Source organism: Anomaloglossus baeobatrachus, chromosome 1 (assembly GCF_048569485.1).
Source record: "Anomaloglossus baeobatrachus isolate aAnoBae1 chromosome 1, aAnoBae1.hap1, whole genome shotgun sequence".
NCBI classification, from domain to species: Eukaryota; Metazoa; Chordata; class Amphibia; order Anura; family Aromobatidae; genus Anomaloglossus; species Anomaloglossus baeobatrachus.
Genome location: NC_134353.1, coordinates 451,361,712 through 451,378,224, shown reverse-complemented (window position 1 = coordinate 451,378,224; position 16,513 = coordinate 451,361,712). Strand labels below are relative to the sequence as shown.

General features: G+C 52.9%; 1 protein-coding gene across 2 annotated transcripts in view; it reads left to right on the top strand.

The window, feature by feature from the left end:
• The first annotated feature begins 14,475 nt into the window (after positions 1–14,475).
• Positions 14,476–16,513, top strand: part of GAMT (guanidinoacetate N-methyltransferase) — a 41,787-nt gene continuing 39,749 nt past the window's right edge. Inside the window, exon 1 of one of the 2 annotated variants that reach the window (XM_075337888.1) lies at positions 14,476–14,726. In XM_075337888.1, coding sequence (XP_075194003.1) covers positions 14,555–14,726 — 172 coding nt within the window. In that variant the 5' untranslated portion in view covers positions 14,476–14,554. The remainder of the gene's footprint in view (positions 14,727–16,513) is intronic. The other variant, XM_075337889.1, reaches the window with a different exon arrangement.

The following is a 16,513-nucleotide window of genomic DNA, read 5'->3' as shown; positions in this document are numbered from 1 at the left end:
GCTACTACCGCCGTTTCATCAAGGGGTACATGAAGATGGACGCGCCCATGCAGGACCTCCTCGTGGGACAGATCAAGAATGGAAGAGCCCCCGGCCCCCCGTTTGTCTGCAGTGAGAAACATGAAGAGTCCTTCCACCAGTTGAAGTCAGCCCTGACAGGCGAAGAAATCCTGGCCTACCCAGACTACGGCCTCCCGTTCACCCTCTATACCAATGCCAGTAATGTGGGCCTGGGCACGGTCCTGTCCCAGGTGCAGGATGGGAAGGAGAAAGTGATTGCCTACGCTAGCAGAAAACTTCGGCCGACAGAAAGGAACCCCGAAAATTACAGTTCCTTCAAGCTTGAGTTCTTAGCCCTTGTGTGGGCAATAACTGAAAGGTTCAAGCATTACCTCGCAGCGGCGAAGTTTACTGCCTACACGGACAACAATCCGTTGACACATCTTGACACGGCCAAGCTGGGTGCCCTGGAGCAGCGGTGGATGGCTCGACTGTCCAACTACGATTTCACTATTAAGTACAGGGCCGGCCGCAAGAACACCAATGCAGATGCGCTGCCCCGAATGCCGCACCTACCTGATGACAGGGTGGAAAACGACGACCTTGAAGACATTGAGTTACCCGCATTCCATTGGCCCCGATATGAGAAGCCCTGTGCTAACCAACAGCAGGTGAACCTCGACCCGCTGCCCGGCCAGGGGAGGCAGGAAGCCCAGGATCAGGAACCTGCGGTCCAGCTGGTTAAAGCCATGATCGCGCAGGGCTCCTCCAGGATGGATCCCGCGGCCCCCTCGGAAGCCCAACGGTTGTGGAAGGAGAGAAATCGGCTGCACCTGCATCAGGGGAAACTGTGCCGGGAAATGATCAATCCAAAAACCCATGAGAAGGTTCGCCAGGTGGTGGTCCCCCAAGCCAGTGTGCCCAGGGTCCTGAAGGCCTATCACGATGGTGCAGGACACTTCGGTTGGAAGAAACTGGAGATGTTGAGAGAGCGGTTCTACTGGAGTGGGATGCGGGAGTCTGTGGAGGCCTGGTGTCGAGAATGTGGTCCCTGCACACTGAGAAGGCGGGATGAAGCCAGCCAGAAGGCCCCCCTACAACCGATCGTCACCCACCAGCTATTGGAGTTTGTTGCTCTGGATCACGTCAAGCTCACGCCCAGCCGGAGCGGATACACATATGCCCTGACCATCGTAGACCATTACTCCAGGTTCATGGTGGTTGTCCCAGTTAAAGACTTGACGGCCCGTACCGCAGCCAGAGCCTTCCAGGCCTACTTCTGCCGACCGCACGGCTACCCGAAAAGGATGCTCACAGACCAGGGCTCGGCCTTTGAAGCGGAGGTGTTCCAGGAGTTCTGTCACTTGTATGGGTGTAAGAAGATCCGGACTACGCCATACCATGCCCACACTAATGGTATGTGTGAGAAAATGAATCACCTGGTCCTGAACCTCCTCAAGACACTACCGCTGGAAGAAAGAAACCTGTGGCCTGAGAAGTTGCCTGACCTGGTGGATATGTACAATAACATCCCCTGTAGCTCCACCAAGTGCACGCTTGCATATCTAATGAGAGCCCGACCGGGACAGCTGCCCATAGACCTGGAGATGGACATAGAAGCACCTGAAGCCCTCTCCTCCACTAACCACTGGGATGCCAAGCGGCAGGTGCAGTACCGACAGATCCAGGAATATGTGGAGAGGAACCTGCGCCAGAGCCGGGAAAAACAGGAGCAGCGCTTCAACAGACGGGCTCCGGCTGCCCCCTTTGTACCCGGGGATGTGGTACTAAAGCGCAAGAGGAGGACACATAAGCTCGACGACCAGTGGGAGAAGGCCCCATATGTCATACAACCCACTGGATGGGAAAGTGAAAAGACTTACCTGATCAGTCGCGACCAGGGGAAGACCACGACTACCATTTCCAGGGACCACCTGAAGAGATGCCCAGATCCCCTAAGGCTGGTAGATGAGACTCCGGTTTCTGTGTCGAGCGGGGAAAAGAAGAAAGAGGTGATTCATACCGTAACAGGCGACTTCCCAGCGGACTGGCCTATGCAGAATGGCGTAGTGATTGTTCCCGTGATAACATTCCCACAACCCATGGAAGAAAGGGAGACAGAGACGTCCGCCAGCGAGCCAGCCGAACCAATGCCCAGGGATGCAGCTATACCACGCCCCCGTAGGTCTCTACCAGCCATACCTGACACTAGGGAAGAGGGACCAGTTATCCCCTCTATCCCACTGCCTCCCACTGATGACACTGGGCCCAGGAGGTCCACACGACCTAACCTAGGTAGGCCCCCTAGGTACAGGGAAACTGCTATTTAGGGGTGCGATGTGTTGATTGTGTAAATATCTGAATGAATGAGCACTAATAACCCAAGGCTTTCACCTGATTCAAAAAGGACAGTCCCCGTTGGGACCAACAGTGTTCGTTTTGGTGGTAGCCCGTTAGCTACTGAAGTACCCGTCCCTGTTGGGACTGATGTTGTGCCCTTTTTTCCCTTTGAGACAAGGCTGAGAACTCGCAAGCCACCCAATAACTATTGGGCTTGTAAATATTGCCCCAATTGCCCTTCCCGCTACCGCCAGTCTCCTTAGAGGCTGGTTGGAGGAGGGACCCGCAGCAGAGCAGGCTGGGGTCCGGTCACCATTGGAACCGGTGACCATCCTCTGGGTCAGGGGTCCCCTTTGACGTGGGGCCTCTGAATGACTGCCGGGTGCGAAGCACCGTACTCACTCCCGCTTGGGTAGCCTGGCGAGGTTCCTGTTTCCGGACTGGGGAAAAGGGGTGCTGCCCATTTCTTAGGGGCAGCATCAAGGTCTAGGTTGCTTGGGTGGGAAAGAGGAAGGACATGGACCCGTTCCCCGTATGTTTAATAAAAATGTTACCTTTTGTAACGGTTCAAGAATGTGCCTCCCGTAAGGGAAGAATTGAAAAATGCTTTTTGAATGTTTTCAATTGTTTATCTCTTTACAGAAAATAAAACCGGTGATGGACGGGCAGCCCGCGGACAGTCCGCATTAAACCAAGGGGGAATGTGACGCCCTGGACACCCCAGGGGTCACAGGTCACTACACACACCACCTACACCCCCACTCCAGTAAGGTACCATAAGTCAACCCAAAGACCTGATTGCCTCCCTCAGAGTCAGACAGGCACACCAGGTGGGCGGAGTCAGTCGGAAAGACACGCCCCCCGAGGATTCTGCTGAGGCAGGAAAACACAAGGAGAACAGTTAGAGAGAGGAGAGAGAGAGGAGCACAGTTCTGCTCGGGGCCTGGGTTGGAGCCTAGGACCCCAGATCAGTCAGGCAGACGGTAGTGGCCGCCTGCAGGAGACCGGGAATATGACCGGCGGAATCGTAAGGGACCGGGACAGGGTAGTGGCCCGCCGGAACCGAACCGGGGAGCCAACTGGATACGGGAGCACCAGGCAGGGTACTCAGACCCCGAACTAGGCTATAAGCCACCACCATAGTCAAATCAACTGATTGCGGTCTGGACCTCAGTGGTTCATTCCCACCTAAGTCCCGATTGAAGGCAACAGCCCAACACGTCCGGATAGAAGCCACCGCCAGAGGCCAGAGATCCAAGGGCCAGCGTATGCGGGCAAGCGGGCTCCTAAGACACATATACGCCGGGGAGCGGGCTACGAGTGCCCAGACACGGTAGCCTAGATCACATACAGGTGCAGGAGAAAGGCGGACATTACCAACCTATCTGGAGAAACTGCAGCCAGCTGCGGGCCCCGTTCATCACCCCGTTTGGTTTACCAGCGCCTCCAGTGTCTTGTATCGGAGTGAGTACACCAGTGCCCTCAGGCACCGCACCGCGCGGCACCGCCACACTGCACCCTGGCCCCTTGCCCAGCGGGCCCCGGGACCAACATCCCCTACCCACGGAGGGGTCAACACCTAGCTGCGCCCCTACACCGCTCCCAGGAGTCCCCGCACCTTCACTGCAGCGGTGGTGCCCACCATCACCACAACCCGTGGGTGGCGTCATGAACTTTACAACACAACCACCCCACAACCCCCTGCGTGCACCGCCACTACACCCCTTCCAGAGCGACGTGACCCCCGGGTCCGGAGACGCTCAAGCCACCGACATGCGAGCCCGAACCCGAGCGGCTCGGCGGTCGCAGCCGAGGCCGCGGGGAGGTACACTCCCAATAATCCCACCAAAATCCCAGAGGCCGGGGCCTTCCCTACCTGCTGAGGGACTGACACCTTGCTGCCCCACACCATCTGCCCCAGTACTGCCATATGCAGTGGAGATACTCCCTTTACCGCAACCTGCAGGTGGCGTCACAAACTTCTCCCCTGTAAATATCCCACTTTTCAAGGATCGGAGTGTTAGCTGAGCCCGGGTCCGGACCCCTCGAGCCACGACCACCTCGGATCCGAGCCCCCCGGTCTGCGCCGAGGCGGCACACACACACTGCTGAAGAGCGCGGCGGTGGCAGTGACCGCAGCTTCCTCCTTTCTATTCAAATGTATTTGCATCTCTCAGACGAAAATACATTTGAACAGTGTAACGCCGGGACAGTGTAGCGCCCCCGACGTGCAGCAACGTGATTAGATCACCACCTTGCTGACGTCATCACAGTGCTGCGGGCGCCACACAGCAGGATACATCAGGCAGCGGTAAGCGCTCCATGGAGGAGCCGAAGATGGCAGGTTTAATTAATGGGGATGAGTGGGGAGAAGCTGAGGGCACATAATGGGGGAACATTTGTGAAGGAACACAGCTTTGTGACAGGCAGGGGTGGTTACTGTATTCCGAGGGAGGGGGGACGCAGGAGTGTGTAGTGATGGGGTAGTGTATTTTCTGTGTGTGTGTAGGGGGTGATGGGGGGTGCATTACATTATGTCTGGGGAGGGGATAATGGGGGGTGCATTATATTGTGTGTGAGTGTGGGGGTGATGGGAAGTGCATTTTATTGTGTGTGATTGTGTGTGTGTGTGTGTGTGTGTAGGGTTTGTGCATTGTATTGTGTGTCTGTGTATGGGAGGGGACATCATAAGCAAGGATGATTGACCTTAGGGAGATCAACATCCAGCACCACGGAGACACCATCACGTGTTTCTCAACGCAGTGATTCTAGAACAAGGCCCCCAGGGAAAATATGCAAAACAGGACTGCCGCTTAAACACCATCACATGTCTCAACGCTGGCAGGAAACTACTACTCCACACTGATGAGGGGCAAATACCCCGAAACAGCTGTCTGTGGATGGATACCATGTTTTGGCATAGGCGGTTTCCTTGACTGGAGACTGCCCTTCTCGTGGTTGTTCCTTCCCGGTGAAAGACCTGGCTAGTTTCCTGCCAGCGTTGAGACATGTGATGGTGTTTCCGCGGCAGTCCTGTTTTGTGTATGGGAGGGGGTGATGGGTGGTGCATTGTATTGTTCGTGTGGGGAGGGGGTACATTGTATTGTGTGTGGGTGTAGGGGGTGCATTGTATTGTGTGTGTGGGGGGGAGGGGTAATGGAGGGTGCATTGTATTGTGTGTGGGGGGAGGGGGTAATGGGGGTGCATTGTATTGTGTGTGTGTGAGGGGGTGATGGTGGGTGCATTGTATTGTGTGTGGGGAGGGGGTAATACGGGGTGCATTGTATTGTGTGTGGGGGGTGCATGGGGTAATGGGGGGTGCATTGTATTGTGTGTGTGTGTGATGCGTGTGTGTAGGTGTAATGGAAGGTGCATTGTATTGTGTGTGTGGGGGGAGGGGTAATGGGGGATGCATTGTATTGTGTGTGTGTGTGTGTGTGTGTGTGTGTGTGTGTGTGTGTGTGTGTGTGTGTGTGTGTGTGTGTGTGTGTGTGTGTGTGTGTGTGTGTGGGGAGGGGTAATGGAGGGTGCATTCTGTGTGTGTGTTTTGTGTGTGTGTGGGGAGGGGTAATGGGGGGTGCATTGTATTGTGTGTGTGGATTACAAAAGAGCAGTTTGGGGGAATATATAAATAATAATTAATAATAACAATAAAGGGGCAATATGGGGGGATATTATGGAGAGAGGCAGTGTAGGGGTATATTATAAAGAGAGGAGTGTGGAGAGGATATTATGGAGAGAAGCTGTGTATGGGGACATTATGGAAAGAGGCAGCATGGGGGTATATTAAGGAGAGAGACAGTGTGGGAGGTATTTTGGATAAGGGCAGTGTGGGGGGATATTTTGTGAAGGAAGCACAGCAATTATTTATTTAGGGGCACAGCATGAGAGATATTTATATTTATGGAGCAGTATAATGATACTTTTATTTTTAAAGGTGCTGTGTGGGGAAGTGCTGCTGAAGAATAATCAGGGAGGTCTTCAGAGATGAGCTGTGGGCATGAAACCTCATCATGGCGTCTGTACTGCGTGGAGACAAAAGGCATGGGAACGACTCAGAAGATGTCATCTATAAGGTACCTGGATGTAAATGATTATTTGTGATTCTGCCTTCGTCTTATCAGTACTGTGGTTCCTATATGGTTTGCAGTTTGATAATTAATGATAACAACAACTCCCAGCATCTCCTTACCATTGTTAAGGACAAGCTGGGAGTTGTAGATTCCGGGCATCTTCCGAGCCTTCACATTGATCTGCATTGTAAAGTACAGAACGTTTTCCGAGTGGAAAACACTAGAAGAATGGACCGGTCACTTGGTGATTTTAGAAACCCGAACTTGGTAAAAGATGCTCAAAAGCCAGACCCTGTGCACAGCGAGTAGATTTTTAGATTTAGATTTTTAGTAGAGTATTTTTCATAGTGGTTTCCATGGTGGAATCTTCCCCTAAAAACTGTCATTGCATATTCCCTAAGTGGTATGTGTCCAAAATTATCACCAGTGACAACAGCTTCCCTGATCCCCTATCTGTAGAATAGGTCATCAATATTAGTTCAGGGGGATCTGATTTTGTATCCCGGCCCATCAGCTATGTGACCACAGCATTGTGTGGAGCGCAGCATCCTCTTCATTATCTGTGAGACCCGGCTCTGTAGGGAAAATAGCGGCTTCACCAGATCCTGCAACTAAGAGCAATAAATAGGCCTGAGCTGTAATACTGGACGCAGCTGTGACTACATGTTATATGGTCGTGTTACACAACCTACGAGTGCACAAAGATATTACATTCATCACTCGAAAAGTGGGCCTGTGCACCCCCAAATGCCAGGGCTGAATTTTAGTCCCAGTCCGGCACTGGTACACGTCATGGCAGCGACAAGAGTAATCATCTGACCCCGTACTGCCATGGCAACCCACTGCAGGCCGTGATCATGTCAGAGGGCCACCGATGGCGGCGGGGCACAGCCTGGTCCCCGCTGGAGCGCATTAGATCTATGGGGTTAACAGGCGATCCACCTGCGCCTGTTAGCTGCACATTGGCTGATCAGATCAGCAATGTGTGGGGAATAATGCGGGCCATACACGACTAAGAATGTATATATACATCTTTCGTCGAGAAGGGGTTAATGAAACTAACTTTATTAAACGTACTCGGCAAATGACATAATCTCCAGCAAAAAAAAACTGCAGCAGAATAAATAAGCAAAACCTGCTTTTTGTACGTTACTTCTTTACTGCCATGAGAGCAGGTTTTGCCTGCAGAAATAAAAGCACCAAAAAAGCAACGTGTGAACATAGTGGAGCACACATAGTGGAGCGTGTGGAGCACACATAGTGGAGCACACATAGTGGAGCGTGTGGAGCACACATAGTGGAGCACACATAGTGGAGCGTGTGGAGCACACATAGTGGAGCACACATAGTGGAGCGTGTGGAGCACACATAGTGGAGCACACATAGTGGAGCGTGTGGAGCACACATAGTGGAGCACACATAGTGGAGCACACATAGTGGAGCGTGTGGAGCACACATAGCGGAGCACACACAGCGGAGCACACATAGTGGAGCACACATAGTGGAGCGTGTGGAGCACACATAGTGGAGCACACATAGTGGAGCACACATAGTGGAGCACACATAGTGGAGCGTGTGGAGCACACATAGTGGAGCACACATAGCGGAGCACACATAGTGGAGCGTGTGGAGCACACATAGTGGAGCACACATAGTGGAGCGTGTGGAGCACACATAGTGGAGCACACATAGTGGAGCGTGTGGAGCACACATAGTGGAGCACACATAGTGGAGCACACATAGTGGAGCACACATAGTGGAGCACACATAGTGGAGCACACATAGTGGAGCACACATAGTGGAGCGTGTGGAGCACACATAGTGGAGCACACATAGTGGAGCACACATAGTGGAGCACACATAGTGGAGCGTGTGGAGCACACATAGTGGAGCACACATAGCGGAGCACACATAGTGGAGCGTGTGGAGCACACATAGTGGAGCACACATAGTGGAGCGTGTGGAGCACACATAGTGGAGCGTGTGGAGCACACAAAGTGGAGCACACATAGTGGAGCACACATAGTGGAGCGTGTGGAGCACACATAGTGGAGCACACATAGTGGAGCACACATAGTGGAGCGTGTGGAGCACACATAGTGGAGCACACATAGTGGAGCGTGTGGAGCACACATAGTGGAGCACACATAGTGGAGCACACATAGTGGAGCGTGTGGAGCACACATAGTGGAGCACACATAGTGGAGCGTGTGGAGCACACATAGTGGAGCACACATAGTGGAGCACACATAGTGGAGCACACATAGTGGAGCGTGTGGAGCACACATAGTGGAGCGTGTGGAGCACACATAGTGGAGCACACATAGTGGAGCACACATAGTGGAGCACACATAGTGGAGCGTGTGGAGCACACATAGTGGAGCACACATAGTGGAGCACACATAGTGGAGCGTGTGGAGCACACATAGTGGAGCACACATAGTGGAGCACACATAGTGGAGCACACATAGTGGAGCATACATAGTGGAGCACACACAGCAGAGCACACACAGCAGAGCACACATAGTGGAGCGTGTGGAGCACACATAGTGGAGCACACATAGTGGAGCACACATAGTGGAGCGTGTGGAGCACACATAGCGGAGCGTGTGGAGCACACATAGTGGAGCACACATAGTGGAGCGTGTGGAGCACACATAGTGGAGCACACATAGTGGAGCACACATAGTGGAGCACACATAGTGGAGCGTGTGGAGCACACATAGTGGAGCACACATAGCGGAGCACACATAGTGGAGCGTGTGGAGCACACATAGTGGAGCACACATAGTGGAGCGTGTGGAGCACACATAGTGGAGCACACATAGTGGAGCGTGTGGAGCACACATAGTGGAGCACACATAGTGGAGCGTGTGGAGCACACATAGTGGAGCACACATAGTGGAGCACACATAGTGGAGCACACATAGTGGAGCACACATAGTGGAGCACACATAGTGGAGCGTGTGGAGCACACATAGTGGAGCACACATAGTGGAGCACACATAGTGGAGCACACATAGTGGAGCGTGTGGAGCACACATAGTGGAGCACACATAGTGGAGCGTGTGGAGCACACATAGTGGAGCGTGTGGAGCACACATAGTGGAGCACACATAGTGGAGCACACATAGTGGAGCGTGTGGAGCACACATAGTGGAGCACACATAGTGGAGCGTGTGGAGCACACATAGTGGAGCACACATAGTGGAGCGTGTGGAGCACACATAGTGGAGCACACATAGTGGAGCGTGTGGAGCACACATAGTGGAGCACACATAGTGGAGCGTGTGGAGCACACATAGTGGAGCACACATAGTGGAGCACACATAGTGGAGCACACATAGTGGAGCGTGTGGAGCACACATAGTGGAGCACACATAGTGGAGCGTGTGGAGCACACATAGTGGAGCACACATAGTGGAGCACACATAGTGGAGCACACATAGTGGAGCGTGTGGAGCACACATAGTGGAGCGTGTGGAGCACACATAGTGGAGCACACATAGTGGAGCGTGTGGAGCACACATAGTGGAGCACACATAGTGGAGCGTGTGGAGCACACATAGTGGAGCACACATAGTGGAGCACACATAGTGGAGCGTGTGGAGCACACATAGTGGAGCACACATAGTGGAGCACACATAGTGGAGCACACATAGTGGAGCACACATAGTGGAGCACACACAGCAGAGCACACACAGCAGAGCACACATAGTGGAGCGTGTGGAGCACACATAGTGGAGCACACATAGTGGAGCACACATAGTGGAGCGTGTGGAGCACACATAGCGGAGCGTGTGGAGCACACATAGTGGAGCACACATAGTGGAGCGTGTGGAGCACACATAGTGGAGCACACATAGTGGAGCACACATAGTGGAGCACACATAGTGGAGCGTGTGGAGCACACATAGTGGAGCACACATAGCGGAGCACACATAGTGGAGCGTGTGGAGCACACATAGTGGAGCACACATAGTGGAGCGTGTGGAGCACACATAGTGGAGCACACATAGTGGAGCGTGTGGAGCACACATAGTGGAGCACACATAGTGGAGCGTGTGGAGCACACATAGTGGAGCACACATAGTGGAGCACACATAGTGGAGCACACATAGTGGAGCACACATAGTGGAGCACACATAGTGGAGCGTGTGGAGCACACATAGTGGAGCACACATAGTGGAGCACACATAGTGGAGCACACATAGTGGAGCGTGTGGAGCACACATAGTGGAGCACACATAGCGGAGCACACATAGTGGAGCGTGTGGAGCACACATAGTGGAGCACACATAGTGGAGCGTGTGGAGCACACATAGTGGAGCGTGTGGAGCACACATAGTGGAGCACACATAGTGGAGCACACATAGTGGAGCGTGTGGAGCACACATAGTGGAGCACACATAGTGGAGCGTGTGGAGCACACATAGTGGAGCACACATAGTGGAGCGTGTGGAGCACACATAGTGGAGCACACATAGTGGAGCGTGTGGAGCACACATAGTGGAGCACACATAGTGGAGCGTGTGGAGCACACATAGTGGAGCACACATAGTGGAGCACACATAGTGGAGCGTGTGGAGCACACATAGTGGAGCACACATAGTGGAGCGTGTGGAGCACACATAGTGGAGCACACATAGTGGAGCACACAGTGGAGCACACATAGTGGAGCACACATAGTGGAGCGTGTGGAGCACACATAGTGGAGCACACATAGTGGAGCACACATAGTGGAGCACACATAGTGGAGCGTGTGGAGCACACATAGTGGAGCACACATAGCGGAGCACACATAGTGGAGCGTGTGGAGCACACATAGTGGAGCACACATAGTGGAGCGTGTGGAGCACACATAGTGGAGCGTGTGGAGCACACATAGTGGAGCACACATAGTGGAGCACACATAGTGGAGCGTGTGGAGCACACATAGTGGAGCACACATAGTGGAGCACACATAGTGGAGCACACATAGTGGAGCATACATAGTGGAGCACACACAGCAGAGCACACACAGCAGAGCACACATAGTGGAGCGTGTGGAGCACACATAGTGGAGCACACATAGTGGAGCACACATAGTGGAGCGTGTGGAGCACACATAGCGGAGCGTGTGGAGCACACATAGTGGAGCACACATAGTGGAGCGTGTGGAGCACACATAGTGGAGCACACATAGTGGAGCACACATAGTGGAGCACACATAGTGGAGCGTGTGGAGCACACATAGTGGAGCACACATAGCGGAGCACACATAGTGGAGCGTGTGGAGCACACATAGTGGAGCACACATAGTGGAGCGTGTGGAGCACACATAGTGGAGCACACATAGTGGAGCGTGTGGAGCACACATAGTGGAGCACACATAGTGGAGCGTGTGGAGCACACATAGTGGAGCACACATAGTGGAGCGTGTGGAGCACACATAGTGGAGCACACATAGTGGAGCGTGTGGAGCACACATAGTGGAGCACACATAGTGGAGCACACATAGTGGAGCGTGTGGAGCACACATAGCGGAGCACACACAGCGGAGCACACATAGTGGAGCACACATAGTGGAGCGTGTGGAGCACACATAGTGGAGCACACATAGTGGAGCACACATAGTGGAGCACACATAGTGGAGCGTGTGGAGCACACATAGTGGAGCACACATAGCGGAGCACACATAGTGGAGCGTGTGGAGCACACATAGTGGAGCACACATAGTGGAGCGTGTGGAGCACACATAGTGGAGCACACATAGTGGAGCGTGTGGAGCACACATAGTGGAGCACACATAGTGGAGCGTGTGGAGCACACATAGTGGAGCACACATAGTGGAGCACACATAGTGGAGCACACATAGTGGAGCACACATAGTGGAGCGTGTGGAGCACACATAGTGGAGCACACATAGCGGAGCACACATAGTGGAGCGTGTGGAGCACACATAGTGGAGCACACATAGTGGAGCACACATAGTGGAGCGTGTGGAGCACACATAGTGGAGCGTGTGGAGCACACAAAGTGGAGCACACATAGTGGAGCACACATAGTGGAGCGTGTGGAGCACACATAGTGGAGCACACATAGTGGAGCGTGTGGAGCACACATAGTGGAGCACACATAGTGGAGCGTGTGGAGCACACATAGTGGAGCACACATAGTGGAGCGTGTGGAGCACACATAGTGGAGCACACATAGTGGAGCGTGTGGAGCACACATAGTGGAGCACACATAGTGGAGCACACATAGTGGAGCGTGTGGAGCACACATAGTGGAGCACACATAGTGGAGCGTGTGGAGCACACATAGTGGAGCACACATAGTGGAGCACACATAGTGGAGCACACATAGTGGAGCGTGTGGAGCACACATAGTGGAGCGTGTGGAGCACACATAGTGGAGCACACATAGTGGAGCGTGTGGAGCACACATAGTGGAGCGTGTGGAGCACACATAGTGGAGCACACATAGTGGAGCACACATAGTGGAGCGTGTGGAGCACACATAGTGGAGCACACATAGTGGAGCACACATAGTGGAGCATACATAGTGGAGCACACACAGCAGAGCACACACAGCAGAGCACACATAGTGGAGCGTGTGGAGCACACATAGTGGAGCACACATAGTGGAGCACACATAGTGGAGCGTGTGGAGCACACATAGCGGAGCGTGTGGAGCACACATAGTGGAGCACACATAGTGGAGCGTGTGGAGCACACATAGTGGAGCACACATAGTGGAGCACACATAGTGGAGCACACATAGTGGAGCGTGTGGAGCACACATAGTGGAGCACACATAGCGGAGCACACATAGTGGAGCGTGTGGAGCACACATAGTGGAGCACACATAGTGGAGCGTGTGGAGCACACATAGTGGAGCACACATAGTGGAGCGTGTGGAGCACACATAGTGGAGCACACATAGTGGAGCGTGTGGAGCACACATAGTGGAGCACACATAGTGGAGCGTGTGGAGCACACATAGTGGAGCACACATAGTGGAGCGTGTGGAGCACACATAGTGGAGCACACATAGTGGAGCACACATAGTGGAGCGTGTGGAGCACACATAGCGGAGCACACACAGCGGAGCACACATAGTGGAGCACACATAGTGGAGCGTGTGGAGCACACATAGTGGAGCACACATAGTGGAGCACACATAGTGGAGCACACATAGTGGAGCGTGTGGAGCACACATAGTGGAGCACACATAGTGGAGCGTGTGGAGCACACATAGTGGAGCACACATAGTGGAGCGTGTGGAGCACACATAGTGGAGCACACATAGTGGAGCGTGTGGAGCACACATAGTGGAGCACACATAGTGGAGCGTGTGGAGCACACATAGTGGAGCACACATAGTGGAGCACACATAGTGGAGCACACATAGTGGAGCACACATAGTGGAGCGTGTGGAGCACACATAGTGGAGCACACATAGCGGAGCACACATAGTGGAGCGTGTGGAGCACACATAGTGGAGCACACATAGTGGAGCGTGTGGAGCACACATAGTGGAGCGTGTGGAGCACACAAAGTGGAGCACACATAGTGGAGCACACATAGTGGAGCGTGTGGAGCACACATAGTGGAGCACACATAGTGGAGCGTGTGGAGCACACATAGTGGAGCACACATAGTGGAGCGTGTGGAGCACACATAGTGGAGCACACATAGTGGAGCGTGTGGAGCACACATAGTGGAGCACACATAGTGGAGCGTGTGGAGCACACATAGTGGAGCACACATAGTGGAGCACACATAGTGGAGCGTGTGGAGCACACATAGTGGAGCGTGTGGAGCACACATAGTGGAGCACACATAGTGGAGCGTGTGGAGCACACATAGTGGAGCACACATAGTGGAGCACACACAGTGGAGCACACACAGCGGAGCACACACAGCGGAGCACGGCTGATGTCACTTGGCACTTAGTGTTTGGAGACTTCTCGGACTTTACTCATACACACCGTATTTGTTGGAGTGATTTTCCACACTTGCTCTCCGGACTGTGTGATGACCACGCCCTCCAGAGGACACGCCCCATGTGAAGCCCCGCCCCTGCCAGATCGCTATATCTCGGGTCCCGTCCGTCGCTCGCCCTCTGCCTCAGTGAGCTGCTCTCCGGGTGCAGCCATGGCTTCAGAGAAAATCTTTGTGGACGGGGAGAGCTGCAAAGCTTCCTGGCACAACGCGGATGCGGGCTACAATGAGACCGACACTCACCTGGAAATCATGGGCAAACCGGTGATGGAGAGATGGGAGACCCCCTATATGCACAGCTTGGCAGGGGTGGCAGCCAGTAAAGGTAGGCGCTACACTGGTGGCTAGCAGCTCCCTGGCACTGCACTATTGCTGTATATAATAATGATGGCCTTGTGGATCGCAATGGGCTGTGCATTGCTGCACTTTAAACCTGTGTATCTGTGTATGAGGAGTGCAGCAATGTGGTCTCAGAATAGTCCCCCTTGGTGACAGCTGGAGTGTAGGGAGGGGGTGGGGATCGCCTCTCTTTATATATAGTGCTAGTAGGACTTGCTGACCCTAAAGGGAGTACAAGATTCTGTGTAGTTCCAGCTTGCAACTTAGGAAATGACTGTGGCCCTTCAGATTGTCCTCATGTTCCTTGGCCCTAAAGGTGGCTTTACACACTACGATAGCATTAATGTTTTATCGTTGGGGTCACGTTGTTAGTGACGCACATCCGGCGTCATTAACGATATCGCAGCGTGTGACACTTACCAGCGACCTGAAGCGACCTCAAATATGGTGAAAATCGTTCACCATGCAGAGGTCGTCCCAAAACCAAAAATCTGTAATGGTTGATTATCGATGTTGTTCGTCGCTCCTGCGGCAGCATACATCGCTGTGTGACACCGCAGGAGCGAGAAACGTCTCCTTACCTGCCGCCGGCCGCAATGCGGAAGGAAGGAGGTGGGTGGGATGTTATGTCCTGCTCATCTCCGCCCCTCTGCTTTGATTGGCCGGCCGTTTAATGACATCATAGTGATGTCGCTGTGATGCCGAACGTCCCTCCCCCTTGAGGGAGGGATTTTTCGGCAGTCACAGCGCCGCCGCCGACCAGGTAAGTATGTGTGACGCTGCCGTAGCGATAATGTTCGCAGTGCCTGGATCACACAAAATCTCATGCATGACGGGGCGGGTGCTTTTGAGTACGATATCGCTAGCAATATCGTAGCCTGTAAAGCCCGCTTTAGGCAATCTGTAATGGGGCCCCCGCCTGCCATGTATTTTTAATGCTGGCTAAATACACTGGGTTACAGTGGCGTAACTAGAGTTTGATGGACCCTGGTGCAAAGGTTGAACCTGGGCCCTACCCCCACCCACTGCCACTGACACTTGGTGTATAGGATAATGATGCTGACACTCTTTCTATCAGCACCAAGGTTTCCCATGATCTGAAATCCCTCTTTCTATCAACACATAGCTTCCCTATGTTCTGATATCCATCTTTTCCTTAACACCCACCTTTCCCATGCTCTACTATACATCTTTCCCTCAGAACCCAGCTTTCCCATATCAAAGCATGGGAAAGCTGGGTGCTGATGGAAGATGTATAGCAGAGCATGGGACAGCTGAGGGAAATAGCCTCTTTCTGTCAACACAAGACTTTCCCATTCCATGCTTGTATAGTTGCCCCCCTTGCATATTGCTCTCCAAATACTGTAATGGCCTCCGCATAGCCTTCCATATAGTATAAAGGGTCCCACATAACCCTTCATATACTAGAATGCACCTCCATAGTCCTCCATGTATTATAATGCATTTTCCATAGTCCTCCATGTATAAAGTAGCCCTCCAATTATAATGCAACTCCAATAGTCCTCCATATATTATAATGCACCCCCATAGTCCTGCATGTTTTATAATGCACCCCCATAATCCACAATGTTTTATAATGCAGCCCCCATAGTCCTATATGTCCTTTAGTCATATATGTCCTATAGTCCTTTATAATGCAATCCCATAACTCTCCATGTATAATGCACCCCTATAGTTCATGTATAAGGCTGCTTTCACACATCCGGCTTTTGCAATGCGGCACAATCCGGCACTTTGCAGGAAAACCGCAAC